A 14,851-nucleotide genomic window follows, 5' to 3' on the forward strand; every position below is an offset into this window, starting at 1 on the left:
CTCAGAGACTTCTTTGCCATGAGGTGCCATGTTGAACATTGTAAGGATAGTCATATCTTTCCATGAGGTCAGACCCCGAGAACTTCCATGCAACAAAACAATAAACTTTTTAGTCTGAGGAGAGGAACTCTTTAATCTGAGGAAAAAAAAGACATTTGTTCAGCTAGCCTTTCACCCATCCTTGAGCCCCCCTCTTTCACTCTTGGGGCTATGACCGGATTATGGAAAGGTGACTTAGAATTTCCTGGAATTCAAGCTACTATACTTGCATACTAGTTATTATAATTTAGAAATGTATGAGTTTTGACTTTTCATGTTTGTTATCATTTTAAAGGTCTCGTTGCATTGGAAATATGATCTCAGTCCCATATCAGTAGAACAGACCAAAAATAAAGAACTCAGGTTTGGAGGAAAAGTCTGTCATACTGATGTAAGATTCGTACCAGATAAGATTTAGGTCACCCTAAGTCCCACCAAAGGGGTTTGCAAAGCTTTTATTATTTAGAATTTACGAGTGTTTATAGTGGTTTGGGTTTAAGGAGATTTGGCGAAACACTCAGGAAGCATCTGTCATCAGAACTTCCCACACAGTCTCTGTGTGTCTCTATTGCCAGGTACGATGACTCTTTTGTAAACTGCATTGTTAAATCATGCATGTGCAGGCGCTGATCAGCCCACTCTAAAAGAATTAGGTTTCGTTATATCCTCTGACAAAATTTCAGACTGGCGAGTTCATTTTTGTGGATCTGTGCAGTTGGCCGATTAATTAAAAGGATGGGCTACTTAGAATAATCTATTAAAATTCAAAACACAACTGATAAGTGAATCAGCTTTAATTAGATTAATTCAAGTTAAATTTTTTATTATAAGTTGGATTTAGATTAAAGTCAAAATTGGATTCATGAAACAAATCGAAGTATATTTTAATCCTTTATCTTTTACACAGAGCAAGAAAGACTAACACGCAGCATACCTTCACCCACACCAGTGGATTCCGTCTTTAAGCCATTGGGTGGTACCTTAAATATTCAGTGGTCAGTATGAGAGAATTGTACTCAAATTTGAACTTCTCTAATACAAGATATACTAAATTGTATGGTCCTGTCAAGCAGAAAAAAACATGAACATGATTAATAGGAAATGTGGCTTTGCATGGTTACACAGCTGTTATCACTTAGGGTTTACTCACTTTTGTTGCCAGCTATTTTGACAATAATGGCTGTATGTTATTTTTAGAGGATAGTAAATCTGTACTGCTATACAAGCTGCAAATTAACTACTCTAAAATATATCGGTTTCACTTCTATATTATTGTCCCTTAAGAAGGTAAAATAAAATGGTTGCTGAAATGTGAGGGTATATACTATATAAATCTTAGGTTTATATACAAATCAAATGGAGATATAAATATTAAAAGCATTAAAGAGTCTTAGATACACCAATAATAATAATCATAAGTATTATAAATGTTGAATGAAATAGAAGCAAGAGGTAGTAAAGTCTTAAAATCTAAGGCAACATTTTATTGTGCTTCACTATTTCGCTTTCCCTAAAACTGGATGTAACTGTACAGTATAGAAATACAAACAGATGTATGAAAGTAGCAGATGTACATGCCTTGCATGGTCAAAGTACTCTTTGTTCTGGTTGCGATAGAACACAGAGAAAGGCAACATTCTGCCTGCAATGGCCTCTGCTTTCTCCAGCAGCTGTGTGAGATGGACCGTAGAGTAATCTGGGAGTAAGGAAAAGGAAGAAAACCAGGAAAGGAAGCCAGAATGAGTCTTGGTAGTGAGATGAAACCATAGCAACATGCACCAAAGATAAACACTGCTAAATTATTCTTCTATAACTAAGAGATAAGTGGATTTTTGATTAGCTGGATAATTTCATGGTCAAAATCTTCCCAGAAAAAATATATCCCACTTATTTTGACTCCCTTTTACAGACAATTATTACAAACGAATTCGCTACATGAAACTCTAAATCAGTGAATAGATGTACATAATACAATTTGAATGAAAAAAATGACATTCATTATAGATATTAGAGATTATATTTATATTAAGTAATTTGTTTACTAAACAAGAACAAGCCGTAAACAAGTACCCATCCGATTTGGGAATTTTAAAAGTTTAGGTTTCCTCATGATGCTGATTCAGAACATGACAATGAGTGTTTAAAGCTTCACCAGACATTCTCCTAAATTAAAATAATTAAACAAGGAATACTTTTCTTTTCTTCATGATCTTTAATTACATTTCCTGACACAGCACCCCTTACATGACTGTTACATGTCACTTATCACTTATAGCTGTTCCATATAACCTTGAATTTGACTTATATAGTCCCACCGTTCACAGCACACTTTGTCTCATGCTTGGCCTCCATGGTTGCTTTTACAGTTCACAGTCTTTGACTTTGTGTTCAGATTACATTTTCTCTATTTTATTTTCATGTCTCTAATTTATATTTGTGCACCTTGTTAATAAATATAATCTGTACTTGCATTCGCTTATCCTCGTGTTGCATTACAATCACTGCCTAATACCATATGTATGTATTTAAGAGAATGTTAGTGTCTTATTTAATATTATAAAGCATTAGAAAACAGTCAAAATTGAAGCGGAATAAGCTTTGGACAGAAAGCCAATATAAAAAATAATTTAGTAAGCTATGGTTATAAAATTATCAAAATAAAATAAAATAAATTGAGCTCCTGTGAAGAATTATATACAAAGATTTATTGGGTATTTACATTTATGGCATTTGGCAGACACTCTTACAGTTATCTCAGTTATACAACCTTGCTCAAGGAGTCAGCAATGGTAGTGCTGGTATTTGAACCTATGACCTTCCAATCAAAAGGCCACCAGCTTATCCACTGAACTATCTGGATATCTTTAATGCTAGAGCAATTTAAATCAAAATAGTCTGCATTGATGCCCGTATGACCATTTACAGTGAATAAAAAAACAAGGGGTTCATATCGAGTAACATATTAGCAGAGAAAGTGTTTTGACTTTTTACGCTCACCGGCTGTGCAGAACTCCACGACCTCACTCCACTCAGAAATGGCGTAGTCTCTGTCGCTCTGCTTGGATGCTGTTTGGACGGCTACAGTGTATTCTGTGCGTGGACTCAGAAACCAATGGCCTCTCACTGTCATGGGTAGAGGCACTGCCTTTGCTACCAGCTTAGTGGGGACATCCTGGGGCATGCAGAGGGCAAAGCAAGGCATTCATGAAATATATAAAGTAATTAGCATAATAATTTCTTCATATTTTGCAGTAAACTTTAGCAATTTGGCCTGCACCAAATTGTCTTATTGGAAACTGCTTTCTACCACTGTGTTTGTGGAAAAGTGTGAACTCAGCAGGTGTCCAGCAGGTGTCTCACACCCCAACTATTAACATTCACCCTTCACACCAGCAGCTATACCTGTTTACAATACTCTACACACAGAAACCAGAATGTCCTGACTAAACATACAACAATAAAATAATAAGTTTATACTTATTTAAGACTGTTTAAAAAGTTTTTCCATTCTGCAGGCAGAATGCAGTGCCAATGTAGTGTAGGAAAGAGTCAAATACTTTTAATGAGCTGAAAAGTAAAACCCTCAACCTAAATGTCACTAATACCTTGTGCTTGAACTTATTGGCATTCTTGTTCTCTTTCTTGTTAAGGTCAATAAAGTAGTGTGTGATGCGCTCCTTGGCTCTGGAATCCATGTCCCAGCAGATCTTGAAGGAGTCACAGGTGATGTTGCTGATTTTAATGGCTTGAGGAACAGGGAGCTCCTCCATCTCTGCAATGCCACTGTCCTGTGATTTAGTTCCTGTGAGAGGGACATAAAGAGAGAGGCAAATAGAGACAGAGATTGTTAAAAATACAAAGAGTTCCCTGTGAGCTTGAGGACTCTCTTCTTGGAGACTTCTGCTTTAGAACAAGAGGTGGCAAAGAATCCAACAACCAGCTGGGGTTTGAATGTATCCTATATGGTACCAAGTATGAATATGAGCTAACGTTATAGTTTTCATTGTTTAAAAGTTTGTTTTCCTGCTGAAAGCAGCACATGGAAATGACTATGCAAGGGAGTGCAGAATGCAGTTGTGAAAATTCTCAAGGATGTGGCCAGAAAATATATACAAAATATTTTAGACACTGCATAACTCCTGGGTGGAGCGTCTGAGGCTGAGACAGTGTTTCCCATGACTAACTCAGGGAGAAGCTTAGTGGCTTATGTTGACAGAGCAGATCCTAATAATGAGCAATTCCCAGTGACTTTAATAGTAAAAGCTTTGAAATAGAAGACAAGAGCTGAGTACAAAATGAGCTATGGAGGGAACAGAATACTAGAGAGTTTCCAATTTGAGTGAACAGAACAGCTCAAGACAGAGCCACGTGCATAAATAAAAATCAGGAAAAGAACAAACAATTGAGGTATGCAAATGTTTAAGAACATGATCAGAGCAGCAGAATTTAAGCTAACAAAAGGAATAGAATCAGACTGACTTTGGAACAGAACTTAGATTAAACTAGGAACAAAACAATTCCTGAATGAAGAGACTAAGCACATACAGAAGCTAAACTAGGCACTTGAATGGAGACAGGCAGTCCAAATAAAACAAAACAAAAAAAAACTACACAGGAGACATTGAACCAGAGAAATCACATGGCCTTTGCGAAAATACAATGAACAATTTTGAATACTTCTTTGTATTGTTACCTGAGACCAAGTTCAAGTAGAAATCACATCCACACTGCAGTTATCAGCAGTAAATTCAAATAGTGAGAAAATGTGTAGAAATTTTTTTGCATGCTTTTGATGATGTTTTCTAAAAATTTCTTCACTTGATAGTTTTTTATGCATTGTGAATAGTTTCATATTTTAGTTCCACAGAACAAAAGGGAATAGCATTTGTAGGCTTTTATAGCCATAATCAGAATGGACAAAACGATTAAGCTAATTGAGAACGCAGATAATGAACCTGAGCCAGACCTATGAGCAGAGACAGGAAGTAAGCTAACAGGGATAGGGACATACACAGTGGAAAATTACACAAGTACAGTAAATAGGATGAAATTAAGGCTGGACGAGTTTATCATATGAGAGAATGGAGAAGAGGTTGGTGATGCAGGGCGAGGCACAAAAGCTTAATCAATGGGTGGGCTAATTTTCCTGCTGTGTTATTAGCCGAGGGTGATTCACAGCCCCAGATCCCTTAACTGTAACCTTATATATGAATTCAATTCTTATCAATTGAGCAAACTGAACGTGGTTACTAAAAAGTGTTCAATGTCTTTTTAGTTAAATGTATAGTATATTATAAAATGTCTCCTACATTAAATTGAGTATTAAATGCACTAATTTCATTGTGAAAAGCATCAGTTTGTGCATTAGGCCATATACCTAAACATCTTCTTCAACAAATGCTACCACAAATGCTAAATTCCCCCTTTAGCACTGGCTATGAACCTAATTTTCAATAACAGTTAATTAACCAATTATTAAAACAATCAATACTATCAATTATGAAAAAAAAATATTATGAACTGACCTTGACTCTTTTGTTATGGGAGAGGTCAATAAAGAATGACCAGACTGGTTCAAGCTGATAAAAAATATACAGTATCTCAAATAACTACAACTGTGGTAAGCAAAAAAGCATCGCAAAATGTATTGCATGTCAAACCTTCAAGTGGATAGGCTACAACAGCAGAAGACCATATCAGGTTCCTTGTCTGTCAGCCAAGAACAAAAAGCTGAGGCCGCATTGGGCACAGACTTACCGAAACAGAGCAGTTGAGGACTGCAAAAAACATAGTCTGCAATTATAAAGCTCAAATTTTGCCAAGACACACAGATGATAGGGTCAAAATTAGGTGCCAACAGCATGAATCCATTTTAATTCCAGCATGATAATGCACCAAGCCACAAAGCAAAATCATCTCCGAATAATTTCATGAACAAGACAATTAGTTCCTGGTTAGACATTTTTACCCTTTTGCTTTTTTTGATAATGGACAGAGACTTTCAAGTCTTGTCACAGATTATCAATCAACTTTAGGTTTTGACTGAGGCATTCCAAGGCTTTGATGTTCTTATCTTAAAACCTCATTAGCATAGCCATTGTGGTAAGGGTCAATGTCCGGATGAAAACCGAATCTCTGTCACACAGCATGTCAAACCTTTAGGCAGATTGAAGTAACCTGCTGGGTTACAACAGCAGAAGATTATGTTGATTTCCACTTCTGTCAGCCAAGAACAGAAAGTTTGCTGCAGTGTGGGACAAGCTTACCAAAAAAAAAAAAAAGAAAAAAATCTGCCTAATCAGGTAATTCTCATTTACTGAGGCACACAGATGGTAGGGTCAGAACTTGGCACTAACAGCATACAGTTGTGTTCAAAATTATTCAACCCCCACTGAAATTGATTGTTTTGGTCGGTTTGACATTGATTATGATCATTCAGTCATCCTGCTTACAATTAAATCAAAGAGGCACGTGTAGGTCAGACAAATATAACATAACATTTATAATGAAATAACCACAAATGTCTTTTCTGAGCTCACATCATTATCAGTTTTATTCAACCCCCAAGTAACATTCAATCTTAGTACTTAGTACAACATCCTTTTACAGTTATAACAGCTTATAAAACGTGAAGCATAGCTTGACACAAGTGTCTTGCAGCGATCTACGGGTATCTTCGCCCATTCATCATGGGCAAAAGCCTCCAGTTCAGTCACATTCTTAGGCTTGCGCACTGCAACTGCTTTCTTTAAGTCCCACCAGAGGTTCTCAATCGGATTTAAGTCTGGTGACTGCGATGGCCACTTCAAAATGTTCCAGCCTTTAATCTGCAACCATGCTCTAGTGGACTTGGAGGTATGCTTGGGATCATTGTCCTGTTGAAAGGTCCAACGTCTTCCAAGCCTCAGGTTTGTGACGGACTGCATCACATTGTCATCCAATATCTCCTGGTACTGAAGAGAATTCATGGTACCTTGCACACGCTGAAGCTTCCCAGTACCTGCAGAAGCAAAACAGCCCCAAAGCATGATTGACCCCCCGCCATGCTTCACAGTAGGCAAGGTGTTCTTTTCTTCATAGGCCTTGTTCTTCCTCCTCCAAACATAGCGTTGATCCATGGGCCCAAACAGTTCTAATTTTGTTTCATCAGTCCACAGAACACTATCCCAAAACTTCTGTGGTTTGTCCACATGACTTTTGGCATACTGCAGTCGACTCTTCTTATTCTTTGGGGACAGCAAGGGGGTGCGCCTGGGAGTTCTGGCATGGAGGCCTTCATTACGCAGGGTGCGCCGTATTGTCTGAGCAGAAACTTCAGTACCCACATCTGACAAATCTTTTCTCAGTTCCTCAGCAGTCACACGGGACTTTTCTCCACTCTACGCTTCAGGTAGCGCACAGCAGTCGAAGTCAGCATCTTCTTTCTGCCACGACCAGGTAGCGTTTCAACAGTGCCCTTTGCCTTGAATTTGCGAATGATGCTTCCTATGGTGTCTCTTGGTATGTTTAACATCTTTGCAATCTTCTTATAGCCATTGCCCTTCCTGTGAAGAGTAATCACCTGTTCTCTTGTCTTCCTGGACCATTCTCTTGACCTCACCATGTTTGTAACCACACCAGTAAATGTCTAGAAGGAGCTGAGTATCACAGTCATTTTAAAGCTGCCTAATTGGTGCTTATTAGGCTTTATTGCTGCTCCCTGATATCCACGGGTGTTTTCAATACCTGATTGAAAACACTTCATTGAACCTCTGTTCTTCAGAGTGGTAGTCTTTAAGGGGTTGAATAATTATGTCAATGAAGAATTCACAAAAGAAACATTTACTACTGTATTACAAAACTAATTGATGTCATTTTAGTTGCATATGGTTCTTTAAGAAGTCCTTGTAGGATTTCATTCTGAATACAATTACAAATGTACACTAAATTCCCTAAAACCATTTACAGCATTGGGGGTTGAATAATTTTGAACACAACTGTAAATCCATAGACTCTACTGATCTTGTGTGAATTGTCTAGGCTGGTGTAGGTGGTGTAATGGTATGTGGTGTCTTTGCTTGGCACATTGCTGTAATTAATAGCATTTATTGCTTAAATGCCACAACTTATTTGAGTATTTCGGCGGATTATGTGCATCTTTTAATTGCAACAAATTCGAATGACCATCTTCTAATGGCTCCTTCCAGCATTATAATGCACCATGTCACAAAGCAAAAGTGGTCTGAAACTGGTTTCATGAACATGGCATTAAATTCAATATTTCTTTAGGGGCCTTTCCAGTCGCCAGGTCTGAAGAGCACTTTTGAGATGTAGTAGAACAGGAGATTTTTTTCTACAAAGCCCCTCAACTTTGCAATTAGTGTTTCGGAAAAAATAACAAAGTCTTAACAGTGATGTAGCTAAAGACTTTGCAGCCTCTGAACATTGATGGTGCAGTGTTCAAGTACCACTACTGTGCTGATGCAGCCTGTTTTCACAAATCAGAATGAGGGAATGAACAAGTACATCTAAGAAAGGAGCAGAGAGAAGCCCTGGGTGAACTAACATTTTCAGACTATATGAAGGAAAGTTATTCAGAACTGAGAAAAAACATTAGCCATCTTTCTGAATCTCTCCTCAAAACAAACATAAATCCTAAACATTAAAAAATGCCCTCTCTACCCAATAAAGCCAAAGGCAATAGCATGGATTTTTTTTCCTATACTGATTGATACGATTGTGGAAAGTCGGTTGGACCAGATGACATACCAGTAGAAGCATGGAGATGTTTAGGAGAGATGGCAGTGGAGTTTTTAACCAGGTAGTTCAACAAGATTTTGGAAGGTGAGAGGTTGCCTGAGGAATAGAGCAGGAGTGTGCACGTAGGACGTTTTGGAGACAAGGTGAGGAAGGCGAGATTGAGATGGTTTGAACATGTGCAGAGGAGGAACATGGGGTATATCAGTAGGAGAATGCTGAGGATGGAGCCATCAGGAAGGAGGAAAAGAGAAAGGCCAAGGAGGCGGTTTATGTATGTGGTGAGTAAAGACATGCAGGTATTTGGGGTGAAAGAGGCAGATGTAGAGGACAGGGAGGTATGGAGACGTATGATCCGCTGTGGCGACCCCTAATGGGAGAAGCCGAAAGAAGAAGAGGACACAGAGACAGAAAGAGCTGTACTGTGCTGTCCTCTTAAACAAGAGGATTGAATTTTATGCCACTGACCTAAGCAAAAGAGTCAAAAAATGCATTAAAATGACAGTATTTTATTTGATACAATTCATTTTTGCAACTATTTTATCCTCATCAGGGTTGCAGCAGATCTGGGGCTCATGCTGTACAGGAGTTGGGAATACACCTCAGATTGTACGCTTGTCCATTAAATGGCATCTTGCACACACATTCACACACTCAGGATAGACAGTCCACCTATTATTATTATATTGTTTGGAGGTTGGTGAACAACTGAGAATAAATGGGAAAGCAACATGGACATGGAAAGAAAATATAAAACTTTGAACTGACAGTAATTCAAGATGGCAGCAATACGTATTCGATCGTTTTTTTTCAGTTCAAAATTACATCAGAGTAATTATGTTTGTGTGTCTATGTTTGTGTGTTTAAAGTTAATTTGCTGCTAAGAGATTATTCTCTATGCCAGTCTTATGCCATTTGCAGTCTAAAACAGTTCCCTAGGATTTGCAGAACTGATTTACAAACTAAGATTGTGTTTTGTCTCTTTATTTGTGTATTTTTTATAATTCTTTATATTTAAATTTTTTCAACAAGGTTGCAGAGTTGGTTTAGGTGCAATTTGATATAGTACGTCTCCCATTCTACCACATCCAAAAGGTGTTCTTCAAATCTTCTAAAACAATGGAATCATTGTAATGTATATTAAACCTATGTTCAATCCAAATCTTTTCATAAACAGCAAATGTCCAAAAAACATATTCAAGGTACTGAATGAAATGACAATATCTGCACTAATAATAACAAAAAAAGGGTCTAAAAGAGAATCAAAAGCAGACAGTGGCATTTTTTTACTTTTTCAAAATTTAGAAACTCAAACCTATTACGCAGAAAGCTTGTGCTAACAGCAATCTTTGACTTTAAATAAATGAAATTAGCAGGCAATGAAGCTAGCAGGTGGCAGAATAGGAACTTCAGTAATAGTCAGCCTAATTCCTACTTCATGTTCTGCATAATTTAAAGATGATTTATAAATAAAAAACTCATAAATCACCAATAAACAACTCAAGCTGAACGAACCACTTGCATTACAATCGCTGTCAAAAAGAAAAAACCCAGGCACTTCTTCCACCACATAGAGCCAAATTCCTATTGCACTATCCTGGGAATACAGAATCTCACAAATGTTTTTCCTTTTAAGGGCATTTTCATGGAAACCAAAGTGGAATCATTATTTTTGGGGTTGACTTCCCAAAGATTCGAATAAATTATACTTATCAAAATATCAAATTAGCCGAATTCATTACAGATTATACATTTTTGTGCAGCATGCATGCTGCAACATTTTAACTTGATATAATGTGAAGAATATCCAACTTGACAAGATACTTCATAAAAGAAAGCTGTATATGTTTTTAATCAGCCCCAATGGTGACAGAATATATTTTTCATTTAATTCTTATTCTTATTTTACTAATATTCTTACTTCTCTCTGCATTCCCAGTGCAATGTTTAGCCCCAAAGCAGACCTAAGGAAAAAGAAGACCTCATAAAGGTTAAAAACAAACAGAAATGTACTTACAAGGTTAAAAGCACTTTCTTGTAACACCTTTCTGTAGCTAAAAGGCCGATGCTCATAATGTAGAGTATGAAGCACACTGTGGTGCCCTATCCATGGTCACATATGGTCAAGTGTCCCTCTAAGTACTAATTGCTACATGCCAGTGCTCTTCCCATAAAGGAAGCCTGCCATGCTCCCAGGGGTGGAGCACAGATTATGTCATCATCTAAGGCTCACTGGCTCTTGCGATTAGAACCGATCAGGAATTAGAATGAGCAAAACAAAGAGGGAGGTGGAATAAGTTTGACATGTTTTTTTTTTTTTTTGCATAATAATCCCTTGGCTGCAAAAGCTGAAAATCTTTCCCATTAGAAAGAGAAGTCAGAATGTTCTCACCCCTGACCCTCTCTCTGCTCCCTGCTCATTCTGGCACTTCTGTAAAAGATTCCATTGTATTATATACTCCAAGCGATCTAAATAACTTTGCTAGTTATTTATTTAATTGTACTCCATGCACCAAAAAAAAATTCATTCTCACTCACATTGCGGTCATATTGTTATTATAGCTAATCCAACTCTTTTTTTTCTCTTGTCTTTCAATCTGTTCCTGTACCCTGTTTCATGTGCATGAATCCAAACTCATTTTCATCCACACACTGCACTGTATATGGTATACAAGTCCAGGAAAACTCATATGACCAGATCACAATAGACAGACGGAACACAAAAGGCAGCTGACAAAGCGTGTCTTCATTCTCGTTGCTCTCCCTGATCTTTATTTTACTAAGCCCTACAAGGAGCCTATTCAGCACAAGGACTTTTCCTCTGCTGAACTGTGTCACCCTCCTCACCACCACGCTGAACAGCGTAGGGGGAAAAGACCATGCTTTTGTTCTATTCATCCGGAGTAGTAATTAACACAAAAACATGACACTGAAAGAGGCTCATACAGTACAAAGCACTTAGGAAAGCCATTTTGCAATTCGGTGCGTGAGCCTCACAGCCTATTAATAGGATTTGCTTTTATGAAATTTCTTTATACAGATGGAATTGTAGAGATCCCTAAAAATGAAGTACAATACAGAAGGAAAACAATGCAAAACCTTAGTTGAACATTGTTACAAAAAATGATGAGGTCTAATCCCAGCCTAAAAATGACTCTATATTATAGACTTTATAAGAGGTACTAGATAAACCCATGATTAAACAGTATCACTTGGATATGAATGAGCAGAGCAGAGCAAAGTTTCTACTTTTACAGTGAGATGACAACACAATCTTCTTCTCTCAGGCTCAGAAACAATGCAGATGCTCCTTTGCCTATAATTTTTTACCAAGCACAAGACCTATGCTGAAGATTGAATCAAAAATGAGTTAGAGCTTTATCAGGCTATTTTTGTGCCTGTAGCAGTGCTTGAAATTTTTATCAGCTGCCCTATTAATAACATGTGCTTTATTGTTTTAGTCTTGAATCAGTCGGGGAGGATGCTGAAGACAAGGTCTCTGCTTGGTAGCAGTACCAGAGCAAATGGCAAGCTTAAATTGGGAATTATGAGGAAAGTATGCATCATAGAATATTATTTGTGGCTAAGATTCACATACTTCTAAAGAAAGTGCTGCACATCATAAGACACAAAGTTGTAAATTCTTCCTATTTATATAATGTTAGTTGCAGTATTTACCCCCCTTTGAACTATCCGATATTTTGTTGCAAACAAGAATTAAAACAGGCACAATATGACATTTGACAGTGTTTTTTTTTCTGTTTGTAACACAAAGTTTAGTCAGTTGTTATTGGTTGCAAAAGTATTGACCCTTTGGTTTTGGATACAATTAGATAATGGTTTTTGAACTATGACTGTATAATGAACAGGTTCAATCATCCAAACAGTGGATCAATGCGAGTCGGTCAGCATTATCTTTATCTTTGCAGTCATGTGATGTGATCTATCATTATCAGAAGTGCACCATGCCATGGACCCGATCATGATACAGAAGCATACTGTCAGCACTTCACTTTCAAAAGAAGGACAAAATGTTCACACTGAGTTAAGCTTTTTTTTTTAGCAAATGTGATTAAAATACACGCATATTAAGGCGTATATTCAGATAGGCCTGAATTTCATTAGTGTTAACCACTGATTCAGATTGCTCTAGAGAAAAATAGATAGATAGATAGAAAAGAGAGAGAGAGAAAGAAAGAAAGAAAGAAAGAAAGAAAGAAAGAAAGAAAGAAAGAAAGAAAGAAAGAAAGAATACATGAAGCTAAAACGTGCACTTAAGTATTAAAAAAATCCTGCAACATCGACCTTCCATTTGAAAGGTGCAGTAAAAGGTGCCTGTTTTTTTTCCCCTAACCAACTTTGAGCTCTGTTTGTGAGTAAATATATTCAGTATTTATACTATTTTTGGCATTAGTAGTAAGCTGGTGAAGAGATACAACATATATACAACATAAAAGAAGGCTACTTAGAATGTCTTGTAATTATCAAAAATCACAGCTGCAATATTGAATTAAATCAGCACCTAATTATAAAAAATACTAAAGTGGTTGAAATTACTGTCAGATTCACAGAATGTATATAAGAAATGTTCTCTCAATCATGGGCAATCATGGATTTATTTTGACTAATTCCTATGTTTCCTATTTTTATTCTAGGCAAAAAATGTGCACTGCCCAAATTGGATTTTTATTATATTTAATATTTTACATTTGATAAATTTGTAATGAAATGATTTGGCATTTCTGACTCAAACTCACTAGCAATTATTACACTTTTTTGTTTTCATTTGTTGTGAATTTCCTTACAGTTACAATTATAAGGACAAAACATATAAATTTTTTTATTACCGCTTTTGTAAAGCTGCTTTGAGACAATGTCCATTGTTAAAAGCGCTATACAAATAAAAATGAATTGAATTGAACTGAACTTTTTAATCGTCACTTTTTTTTTTTGTAACAATTGCTTTTCATAGTGCATTAACAATGAATACGATTATATACAAGCATCACAGGACATGCAAAGATCTTCCAAAGAACAAGCAATTTTGTTTCTATATAGAGGGATGTTGCTTGTTGAGTGAAAGTAAAGCTGCGCTCTTACACTAAACTTTCATGTATACTGTTAATCAGAGGTGGCAAAAGTACACACATCCTTTACTTAAGTAGAAGTACAGATACTCATGTTTTAAAATACTCGGGTAAAAGTTGAAGTACTGATTAAACTTTTTTACTTAAGTGAAAGTAAAGAAGTTTTGGCTCTGACATGTACTTAAGTAAAAAGTAGTTATTACTTCTACCTGTTTTAGCTGTTAACTGGACCTCACATCATATAAGATAGATAGATAGATAGATAGATAGATAGATAGATAGATAGATAGATAGATAGATAGATAGATAGATAGATAGATAGATAGATGGATAGATGGATGGATGGATGGTTGGATGGGTGGACGTGATAGCCTAGTGGTTAATGTCAGTATCCCCACAAGGATGAGTTTGAGAGTTTGATTCCTGGTCGAGCTGGCTGCTGTGTTGGTAAATAAAACTTCTGGACCTTGTCCCCTCTGAAAACATTTCAATTCTGTCCTTTCTGTGTTGGATTGATTTCCTGGTCTTTAATGAAAGATAACTCCAAGTGTGGTAGCTCAGTGGGTTAAGGCTGAACATGGTCCTTAATATAGTCCACGCTGGTGATAAGGTTTCAAAGGCGGTCCTACATGCCTTCTTTCTTACTGCGCTGGCATGAAACAAAGTATGAACCCTCCAAAAAGCACACATGCTTTTCAGCAGTGGTCGCTCAGTGGTTTAAGGCTTGTGCCTCATCTAAACATGCTTCCTAGTATGATCTCTTCCATGGTTCAGTGGGTTAAAGCTGGTGCCTTGCTGATGGTGAGAATCAGGGTTTGAATCCTGCTAGTTGTGATGTAGGTTATGTTCCTGCTTCCTAAATCTTTCTTTAGCTTTATATTCTTGTGTTGATGGTTTAAAGGTAGATAGACCTGCTCTAAACAACCTTCCTGGCCTGTCTTCCCTGATGGTTCAGTGGGTTAAATCAGGTTTCTTGCTTTTGGTGGGGT

At 37.0% G+C, this 14,851-nt stretch overlaps 1 protein-coding gene across 2 annotated transcripts in view; it reads right to left on the bottom strand.

The window, feature by feature from the left end:
- phyhiplb (phytanoyl-CoA 2-hydroxylase interacting protein-like b) overlaps positions 1 to 14,851 on the bottom strand; it is a 31,933-nt gene that overhangs the window by 6,375 nt on the left and 10,707 nt on the right. The window contains exons 1-4 of one of the 2 annotated variants that reach the window (XM_046854109.1): positions 10,793 to 10,945; positions 3,645 to 3,841; positions 3,037 to 3,211; positions 1,618 to 1,735 (exon numbers count right to left, since the gene is read on the bottom strand). In XM_046854109.1, the coding sequence (XP_046710065.1) occupies positions 1,618 to 1,735; positions 3,037 to 3,211; positions 3,645 to 3,809 (458 nt within the window). In that variant the 5' untranslated portion in view covers positions 3,810 to 3,841; positions 10,793 to 10,945. Of the gene's footprint in view, positions 1 to 1,617; positions 1,736 to 3,036; positions 3,212 to 3,644; positions 3,842 to 10,792; positions 10,946 to 14,851 lie in introns of those variants that run through there. The other variant, XM_046854108.1, reaches the window with a different exon arrangement.

This window comes from Silurus meridionalis, chromosome 7 (genome assembly GCF_014805685.1).
Source record: "Silurus meridionalis isolate SWU-2019-XX chromosome 7, ASM1480568v1, whole genome shotgun sequence".
Classification (NCBI taxonomy): domain Eukaryota; kingdom Metazoa; phylum Chordata; class Actinopteri; order Siluriformes; family Siluridae; genus Silurus; species Silurus meridionalis.